This window comes from Suricata suricatta, chromosome 14 (genome assembly GCF_006229205.1).
Source record: "Suricata suricatta isolate VVHF042 chromosome 14, meerkat_22Aug2017_6uvM2_HiC, whole genome shotgun sequence".
NCBI lineage: Eukaryota > Metazoa > Chordata > Mammalia > Carnivora > Herpestidae > Suricata > Suricata suricatta.
The window spans coordinates 40,519,146-40,529,932 of record NC_043713.1 but is presented as its reverse complement, the minus strand read 5'-3'; the positions used below and the strand labels follow the sequence as shown (position 1 = coordinate 40,529,932).

At 35.7% G+C, this 10,787-nt stretch overlaps 1 protein-coding gene across 1 annotated transcript in view; it reads left to right on the top strand.

Annotated features, from left to right (window-relative positions):
- LOC115277414 overlaps positions 1-10,370 on the top strand; it is a 16,713-nt gene extending 6,343 nt beyond the window's left edge. Inside the window, exons 3-5 of the mRNA XM_029921569.1 lie at positions 9,389-9,592; positions 9,832-10,063; positions 10,216-10,370. Coding sequence (XP_029777429.1) covers positions 9,389-9,592; positions 9,832-10,063; positions 10,216-10,370 — 591 coding nt within the window. The remainder of the gene's footprint in view (positions 1-9,388; positions 9,593-9,831; positions 10,064-10,215) is intronic.
- The last annotated feature ends 417 nt before the right edge of the window (positions 10,371-10,787 follow it).

The window sequence follows — 10,787 nt, the reverse complement described above, 5'->3', positions numbered from 1 at the left end:
CTTTTCAAGCTTCAATAGTAAATATTCTGCTACTATGTATTAAATACTGCATGGTTTGCCCAAGCTAAGATGAAACCACATCGTGAATCAATAAGCATTTTGCATTTTCTTTCATATCTACTCAAAGTCATGCCTACTGCACCTCTAAACAGTTCATTAAATCCAATTATACAGCAAACACTCCCAAAATAAACTTAGATTGTATTGCAGTTTCACTTAACAGTATATAAAATGCAAGGACAGATACCATATGTTTGCCCTCATAGGTCTAACAGGAAACTTTCAAAATGATCTAGCTTCAAGAAAAGCAAGCAGTGAGTAGTGCTTAAGAAAAACTGATTCAGTATCTAATGGATAGTTGAGAGTGATTTTTAAATAGGAGGTGTCACAAATTACTTTTTAAATGTTTTTATTTATTTTTGAGAGAGAGAGAGACAGCATGAGCAGGGAAGGGGCAGAGAGAGAGGGAGACACAGAATCCGAAGCAGGCTCCAGGCTCTGAGCTGTCAGCACAGAGCCTGACGCGCGGCTCGAACCCATGAACTGTGAGATCATGACCTGAGCCGAAGTTGAACGCTTAACTGACTGAGCCACCCAGGCGCCCCTACATATTACTTTTGACAAGACTCGTACTGTTTAGCTCTATCGTTCTATAATTAATATTTGCTACACAAAATTGAAATGTGTTTAGCACTGTAATAAATTTTATACAAAGGTTATTTCATTTTTATTTTCCAAAATAGTACCCTTAATATTTGAAGACAGGTTGACCTTAGAATGTATTGCAAAGTGGCCCAATGTCACTCAACTGTAGAGTAGTAAAGCTACTATGTAGACATGCTTGTGTTTATCTTGAGGTATAATAAACATACAATAAGCTCCACGTGTTTAATGAATACAATTTGAGAAATTTTGACATAGAAAAAAATCATCACAATTAAGATAATAATGCATATATCCATAACCCACCCACATTTCCTCATGCTTCTTTGTTATCTGTCCCTCTCATCTCTTCCCATCACCTTTCATATCCTCAGGAAATTGTTGATCTGTTTCATGTCACATTGATTAATTTGCATTTGCCAGAGTTTTATATAAATGAAATCATACAGTATGCAGTATTGTTTTCTGACTTCTTTCTGCCAGAATATTTATTTTAAGATATATCCATACAACTATGTTGATCAATTCTTTCTCGCTTTCTTCTCTCTTTGTATTACTAAGCGTATTATGTACCGTATGGATATACCACAAATGTCTACCCGAGTCTGTTACCAAATATCTGTGTTGTTTCCAGTTTGGGGCTATTATAAAAAAAAAAAAAACTATTTTGAACATTTGAGTATAAGTCATTTAATGAACACTGTTTTCAGTTTTTCTGAGAAAATCCAAAAGTCTGGAACATCTAGACCACAGACTAGGTATGTTTTTAATTTTTAAAAGAATTACCAAACTGTTTTTACAAAGTGCTTGTAATGCTCTGCATTTCCACTAACAGTGTTTTAGAGTTGAAATTATTTCTCAGCACTGGGTGGTCAGGCTTTCTGATTTTAGGCATTCAAGTCAGTAAGTAGTTGAATCACTTATATTCTAATTAGAAAACCCCTAATGACTGACCATGTTGAATAAGCATCTTTTCATGTGCTTTACAGGTTATCCATATAAAAATCCATAAATCATCTTCTGTGGTGAAATGAAATGTCTGTTTGAAGCTTGCTCATCTTTACAGGGTTAATTGTGCTTTTAAAAAAATTATTGAATTTGGAGGATTCTTTATATATCCTATGTAAAAATATTTTATCAGACATGTTTTTGAAAGTATTTTTCCCCAAATCTGCAGCTTGTCTTTTCATTCTCTTAAGAGAGACTTTCTCAAAATAAAATATCCCTATTTTGAAAAAGTCCAATTTATTCTTTTTTTATCTTTTATGTGTCATGCTTTTTGTGTATTTAAGAAATATGTGTCTAACCAAATATTTCAGTTAACAGTCTGTTACTTGATTTGTCTTTCTCTTTTTATTTTTTTCCTTTGCTTGTTTGTTTTGTTTCTTCAGTCCCATATATGAGTGAAATCATATGGTATTTGTCCTTCTCTGACTGACTTATTCCACTTAGCATTGCATTCTCAACGTCTATCCATGTTGTTGCAAAAGGAAAATTCATTTTTATGGCTGAATTTTATGTGTGTGTGTGTGTCACAACTTTTTTATCCATTCATCAATTGCGGGACACTTGTGCTGTTTCCATAGTGTTCCTCAGAATGGCTACACCAGTTTGCATTCCCACCAGGCTTCCTTTTTCTCCACTTCCTCACCAACACCTGTTGTTTCTTGTGTTGTTGAGCACACTCTGACAGGTGTGAAGTGATTTCTCATTATAGGTTTATTTTTAATGTTTTTTTTTTTTTTGAGAGACAGAGAGAGACAGAGCATGAGCAGGGGAGGGGCATAAGAGAGACAGGGAAACACAGAATCTGAAGCAGGCTCCAGGCTCTGAGTTGTCAGTGCAGAGCCGGACTCAGGGCCCAAACTCATGAACCATGGGATCATGACCTGAACCGAAGTAGCACGCCTCATCAACTGAGCCACCCGGGTGTCCCAATATCTCATTGTAGTTCGATGTGTATTTCCCGGTGATGATAAGTGATGATGAATATCTTTTCATGTGTTTGTTGTCCACTTGTATGTCTTCTTTGGAGAAATGTCTATTCATGTCTTCTGCCTATTTTTTAATTGGATTATTTGGTTTTGGGGTATTGAGTTTTATTAAGTTTTTTTAATATATTTTGGATACCAACATTTTTAATTTTTATTTTAACTACTTGTTTGATGAATGGGTCATTTAGAAGTGCATTATGTAGTCCATAATTTTGGGGTTGTTCCAGACATGTATCTGTCATTAATTTTTAATATAATACCATGTTAATTTAAAAACATATTTCTATTGCTTGAATCATTTGAAACTTACTGAGACTTGTTTTATAATTCAGAATATGACTTATTTAGGCAAATGTTTCATGTATACTTGAAAAGAATGTATAGTCTGTTTTTGTCCAGTAAAGTACTTTAGAATTGTCAGTTAGTTCAGTTTGTTTTATTTTGTTGCACAAATGCATAATCTCTGATTATTTGTCTAATCGTTCTGTTTGTTAGAGAAGATTTTTAAAAAACTTAAAAAAATTTTTTAACATTTTTTATTTTTGAGAGAGATAGAGTGTGAGTGGGGGAGGGGCAGCGAGAAGGAGACACAGAATCTGAAGCAGGCTCCAGGATCTGAGCTGTCAGCACAGAGCAAGAATTGGGGCTCGAAAGCTGAAGTCAGACTCTCAATTGACTGAGCCACCCAGGCACCCCTTAAAAACTTTATTGCTTATTTATTTTTGAGAGAGAGAGATAGAGAGAGAGAGTATACATGCAAAAGACAGAGGGAGATAGGGTGACAGAGGATCCAAAGTGGGCTCTGAGCTGACAGCAGAGAGCCTGATAAGGGGCTTGAACTCAGGAACCATGAAATCATGACATGAGCTGAAGTCAGATGCTTAGTCAACTGAGCCACCTAGGTGCCCCAATTAACAGACGGTGTTTAAAACTTTGTAGACTGGTATGTGAAGATTTGTCTATTGTCTATTGAAATTTTATCCATCTTTGTTTCATGTATTTCTAAGTTATGTTATTATTAGATACATAAACCTTTAGGTTCGTTAAATTTTCTAGATCAGTTTGCCACTTTCTCATTTAATGACTTCTGATAATTTTCTTTTCTCTGAAAGATATGTTGTCTGATATTAATAGAACCATTTCAGTTCTCTCTTCTTTTAAAAAAAGTTTTTATTTATTTTGAGAGAAAGAGAGAGAGCACATGAGCATGAGCAGGGGAGGGGCAGAGAGAGAGGGAGAGAGAATCCCAAGCAGGCTCCACATTGTCAGCAAAGAGCCTGACAGGGGGCTCAATCCCATGAACCACAAGAACATGACTGGAGCCAAAATCAAAAGTCAGACGCTTAACCGACTGAACCACCAAGGTGCCCCAAGTTAACTGTCTCTTAATGTTAGGATTATATGTACTTTTTCTTTATTTTATTCTTAAAGTACTTTTTTATATTTAAAATTATTTACTTATAGGATAAATTGAATCTTCCTTTTTCAGTCAATTTTTACTTTTTAATTGGTATGTTTAGATCATTTATCTTTAACATTATTATTGATATGTTTTGGTATAAATTACCATCTTATTATTTTCCTCCTATGTCTTCTTCATTTCTTTATTTTTCTGCTATTGAATTAACTATATAGTTATTATTTTATCTGCTCATGTTTTTTAATTTATGAGCTACAGCTCTTTGTCACTATAGTGGTTTCTTTAGGATTTATAGTATACATCTTGAACATATCACAATACACCTTTATATTGTACTATGCTATTTAATATATAGTAAAAAAGTCTTATAATAGTATTTTTCTATTTCATTCTTCTCAAATTTTGTGCTATGATTTTCTTATATTTTACTTCCCTCTATCCTATTACCCACAATATATTGCTATTATATTTGCTTTAAAAATTGATTCTGTGTTTAGATATTTTAAAAAATAAAAAAAAATTCCTCATGTCTACATTTCCAGTTCTCTTTATCCTGTTGTGTACATCCAGCTTTTCATCACTATCCACCCCTTTTGCTTGAAGAATTTTTTTTTAAGTTTAGTTATTTATTTTGAGAGAGGCAGAGAGAGCATGAGTGGGGGAGGGACAGCAAGAGAGGAAAAGAGAGAACCCCAAGCAGGCTCCACATTGTCAGCACAGACACTGATGTGGGGCTCGAAAACACAAAGCTGTGAGATCATGACCTGAGCCAAAATCAAGAGTCACATGCTTAACCCACTGAGCCACCCAGTCACCCTGAAGAACTTTTGTTAAAATCTCTTATAGTGCAGGTCTGTAAATGCTCAATTATTACACTTACATATACCTGAAAAAGTCTTTAAGTTTGAAAGGTATTTTTGTGGGTAAAGTTATCTACATTGAAAATTCTTTTCTTTAAGTACTTTAAAGTTTTTCCCCCATTTTTCTTCTAGCTTATATTGTTTCTGACAAAGAAAAATCTACAATTATCTTTCTCTTTGTTCATTGGTATGTAATGTGTCTTATTTCTTTTGGAATTTTAATATATTTTCTTTATCTCTGGTGGTAAATAATTTCTTATAATGTGCACTGGTGTATTCTCTGTGCTTAGGTTCATTTAATTTCTTGGGTCTAGATAGTTGTCACCAAGTTTGGAGGGAAATGTCAGTCATTACCGCTTCAAATAAGTTTCCACTTCTGATTCAGTTACTTCAATTTAATAGATATTTAACTTTTCGATTTGTCCCATAGTTCATTGAAGCTCTGTTCTTTCTGTCTTGGCTTCATTTTAAATAGACTCTATTCCTATTGCTTCAAGTTCATTAAACCTTTTTCTAATCTACTACTAATGACATCTAAGGCATGTTCATCTTAAATATCAGATTTGAATTTCTAGAGGTGCAGTTTGGGTCTTTTTCTATATCTTCTATCTCTTGATTTTACATGCTCAGTTTTTCTCTACCTTCTTAAACATATGAAAAACAAGCATAATAACTCTTTTGATGTCTTTTTGCACTAATTTTATCATCATTTCTAATTTAGTTTAAAGTGATTAAACTTTCTCCTCATTATAGATAGTATTTCCCTATTTCTTTGCACACCTGGTAATTTTTGTTTGACAGCTCAACGTTGTGTATGCTAGATACTGAATCTTTTCATATTACTAAAAGTGTTATTGAACTGTGTTCTTGGACAAAGTTGTGTCATTTGAGATCACTCTGACCCTTTTAGGTTTTGCCTGTAAGGTTTGTTATGTAAGATCAAAGCAATATTTAAGCCCTTATTAGTATGCTATGCTTCATAAGTTATCAAGCTTTCTACTCTGACTGCTTGGAACAGGCAGTATCCCCTGTTCTTTTGATGTCCCATGTACTTTTTATTTAATTCTCTCTTTCTTGTCTTTAGTATTTTCTTCATCTGCATTAGTTGATCTCTACTCAACCGAGTATTTGAGATGGATTCTCTGAGGGTCTCTAGGTTTTCCCTCTTTATGTAGGTCTTTCTTGGCAGTTACCCTGAGCAGCAAATTTCCTTGGATTCTCAGCTCAGGAATACCCTGGACTCTAACTGGATTCCTCTTTCAAGAACAACAGCGTGGAAAATTTCTCCAGAAGTAAGACGTGACAATCACAGAGAGCATCTCATTTGTTTCTCATACTTTAGAGATCACCAGTCATTGTTGTATGATGTGGAATATCTCGAAAGTCATTGTAACATATATAATTGCCCTGATTTTTAGTTGTTTCATGCAAAAGCGCAAATGTGGTTCCTCTTACTCCATCTTGGATTGAAATGGAAGTCTTTGTGAAGCCAGTTTAAAATTTTTACATTAGGTCAATTTGAGACCTGTTTGAGAAGGTGTAGCATTGTCATATGAAAAGCATACAGTTGAAGGTAAAACTTGTACATATCATGTGCATATGTTGTTTAGTGTTTTAACTTTAATAAAAGCTCTCAGAATTTATTTTTATATTTAAGGAAGTTTTCTGTTTCCTAACTTGTCATCCTTCAAAAAAGAACAAAACAAAATAAATCTTTTCCTTATATTGACCTTGTATCATGTATTTAAAGTGACTCTGTGCCACAGAAAAATTATGACTTTTTTGTAATTAGCCAATTTTTTATCCATCTTATTATAACAAAAACAATACCTTAATGGAAATAATATATGGACAGCTTTTTATTAAAATATTAAAAAAAATTTTTTAAATGTTTTATTTATTTTTGAGAGAGAGAGAGACAGCTTGAGCAGGGGAGGGTCAGAGAGAGGGAGACACAGAATCTGAAGACAGGCTCCAAGCTCTGAGCCTGTCAGCACAGAGCCTGACGTGGGGTTTGAACCCACGAACTGCAAGATCATGACCTGAGCCAAAGCCGGATGCTCAACCAACTGAGCCACCCAGGTTTCCCTAAAATATTTTTTAAAGTGAGGGGTCCCTGGGTGGCTCAGTTGGTTAAGCATCCAACTTTGGCTCAGGTTATGATCTCACGGTTCGTGGGTTCTAGCCCTATGTGGAGCTCTGTGCTGACAGCTCACTCAGAGCCTGTAGCCTGCTTCATATTCTGTGTCTCCTTCTCTTCTGCCCCTCCTCCTCTCATGTTCGGTTCTCTCTGTCTCTCAAAAATATATAAATGTAAAAAAAAACTAAAAAAATTTTAAAATGTACTTTTATATTTATTTTCATATTAGCAGTTATAATTTATGACATATTTTCAAAGCCCGAGACTTCAGTTTCCACAGTAAACAGATACTTAATAAGTGATTATTTGTAATAAGGTCTCCTGTGGTTTTTCAATAGGTGAGAAGAAAAATTGAAACAACTGTTTGCATAATGCAAGTTAGAAACAAATAAGCAAAGACAATAAACCTATTATTTGGAATCTTTCTAATTAGGGCAAGAGCTTAAACTATTGAAGCAAGTCCCCATACAAACCAAGTCGCAAATGAACTATGGTTTCAAATATCTACGATATTGTCCACGTTCTACGCTGTTTGCATCTCTACATTCTTAGAGGGAATAAGGGAATTAAGACAAGTATCTGGATAATTCAGAAAAGAATCATAGGCCATGGTAACAGTTGTTAGTTGAGTTTCACATGGCACTTACAAAGCAGAAGGCCCGTGACAGACTAAAGTGGGAGGAGAGAGCAGTTATTTGATTTTTCACAATTAAGTAAGTAATGTTTCTTCTGTAACCTCTTTATAGGAAAACTGATGTATTTTAAGCTAACAGAAGGGAGTTTATTCATTAGGTTGGTAATGGAGATTTGCTACCTTAGTGACTTAGCCATCACAATAGAATTCTTAAAACTTTTTCTGATGAATTGGCATCATATACTGGAGGAAGATTGCAATAATGGGTGTGATATATCAGGTTTGAAAAGTATGATTAATTATAATTAATTGTTAATTATAATCATAATTAATAATGAGTAATTATAAAGACAATGGAATTGTATGACTTCTGTTAAATTTCTTTGATATTCTAGATTAAAAAAAGATAACAAAAAGCTAACTAGTTAGTAGGCCACTGAAACCCCCCTATGAAATCCATAGGGTTCCCTTGGTAGCATAATCTTCAAGAGAAAAGCAAAGAAAGCTGCTTATCAGCACCAGAAATTAAATGTAAGAACTATCAAGGTCCAAGAAATGTAAAGGCAGATTAGTTATGCCAAAACCATGGCCTTGGTTGAGAAAGAATAGACAGTGAATGCATGGGACAAGATCATCTGGATTATTTTTCCCACAATGTTGAATCTTTAGACTTTCCTGAATTCTGAGTCTATGGAAGTGACCTGTCCTCTCTTCTTATTTTTTAAATTTCTTTTGTTTTTTGTTTGTTTATTGATTTATTTTTATTTAGATTCAATTCAGTTAATATATAGTGTTAGCATCCGTTTCAAGGGTAGAATTTAGTGGTTCATCACTTTCATAAAATGCCCAATTCTCATCCTCCCCCACTTGTATGCTTTTTCTCTCTCTCAAAATAAAGAAAATAAATTTTAAAAATACTGAAAAATGTCATAATTACCACATCAAACAGTCGAAGAAGGGGTCCAAACCTGTTTGGTGTCTTTTAAAGTTGTCTTTTTAATGGATTCACTGAAGGTTCAATTTGTAAGGCTAGAAAACCAGCAAAATAACTAATCACCACATAAAGGAATGGAGGATGCACCATTTCCAAGGGTCAAAGAGAATGAACTATAAAGGGAATTTACTAAGAAACTCAGTGTTGGCTGTTTTCTACAAGCCACAGCTGATGGTATAGAGGATTATACAAGTGGATTCCCAGATAAAAATGGGAATGGTTGAAACACAAGAAGCCATGAGGTAATGATACCAACAGTCTTATCCAAAAAGGATCTATAGACAATTATATAGATTATTGAACATTAAGAAAAAAGGAGTGAAAGATACCTGGATTTGTAAAATCCTTTGAATATAAAGAAATAAATCTGCTGGGGAGAGATATGTCTCTAAATCGCAGGAGTAAAATAGAATCTCTAGCTTCCTAGAGATATCTACTTTATGAAGCCCAGAAGGTATTGAAACATGAAAGTATTCATGGAGCATTTTCGCTCAATTAGTATGTGACTATGAATTTGGAGATTGTATTGTTTATTTCTTTCATAAAATATCAAAAACTATATTTATAACCAAACCTTATACATTTATTCTCCTTACCTTTGTCATACTATAGTCAGAATATAATACAGTTTGGATTCTACAGAACATTATCTGTATCCACTATAATGACATCATGCTAACTAGGTCAGTTATCTAGAAAGATATAGGACATTGGAGACCTTGGAAAAATACCTAGAAAGTAGAGAGAAAGCTCTTTTCCTTCCACGTGCCACTGAAGATCTTGGTGTTGCCATCGGCTGCTGCTTTGCCCGGTTAACCTGTTATTGTAAGAACGAGTTGCTTCCAAAGTGCTGCTTCTGCAGAGGTGTACTTGGTGCCAAGATCCACATTTTTTAAAATATTTTTTAAAATTTATTTTTGAGACAGAGAGAGACAGAGCATGAGGTGGGGGAGGGGCAGAGAGAGAGAGAGAGAGAGAGAGAGACACAGAATCAGAAGCAGGCTCCAGGCTCTGAGCTGTCAGCACAGAGCCCAATGCGGGGCTTGAACCCATGAATGTGAGATCATAACCTGAGCCGAAGTTAGAGGCTTAGCTGACTGAGCCACCCAGGCGCCCCAAGATCCACATTTTTAACCTGGGGCAGAAGAAGGCAAAGGTGGATGAGTCCCCACTATGCAGCCACATGGTGTCAAATGAATATGAGCAGTTCTCTTCTGAAGCCCTGAAGGCTGCCAACAAGTACATGGTGAAAAGCTGTATCAAAGATGGTTTTCACATCCAAGTGCAGCTCTATCCCTTCCACGTCATCCGTATCAACAAGATGTTGCTCTGTGCTGGAGCTGACAGGCTCCAGACAGGTATGTGGGGTGCTTTTGGAAAGCTCCAGTGCACAGTGGCCAAGGTCTACATTGGCCAAGTCATCATGTCCATTGGTACCAAGATGTGGAACAAGGAGCCTTGTGATTGAGCTCCTGCTAGGGCCAAGTTCAAGTTCCCTGACCACCAGAAGACCCACATTTCCAAGAATGTGGGGCATTACTAAGTTTAATGCAAATGGATTTGAAGATATGGTGGCTGAAAAGTGGCTCATCTCAGATGGCTGTGGAGTCTAATACATCCCTAATCAGTGACCTATTGGACAAATGGCTGGCTCACACTCATTAGAACTTCAGCACTGCCCCTCCCTATTCATGCCCACCAATAAACCCTGTTTCCTGTAAAAGAGAAAAGAAAAAGGAAAGGAAAGGAAAGGAAAGGAAAGGAAAGGAAAGGAAAGGAAAGGAAAGGAAAGGAGAAAGAATAGAGAGAAATGTATTAGAGAACATGTCCAGTCACATAAGTGGATCAGCAGATCCTGAGTGATTAGCAATATTAGTGTTGGGGTGGCTGGGCAACTCAATCGGTTGGCCATCTGACTTTGGCTCAGGTCATGATCTCATGGTTCCTGAGTTCAAGCCCCTTGTAGAGGGGGTTTTCTGTGCTGACAGCTTAGAGCCTGGAGCCTGTTTTGGATTCTGTGCCTCCCTCTCTCTCTAATCCTCCTCTAATAGATGTGGCTATAAAAGCCCATCCATTTCTTCC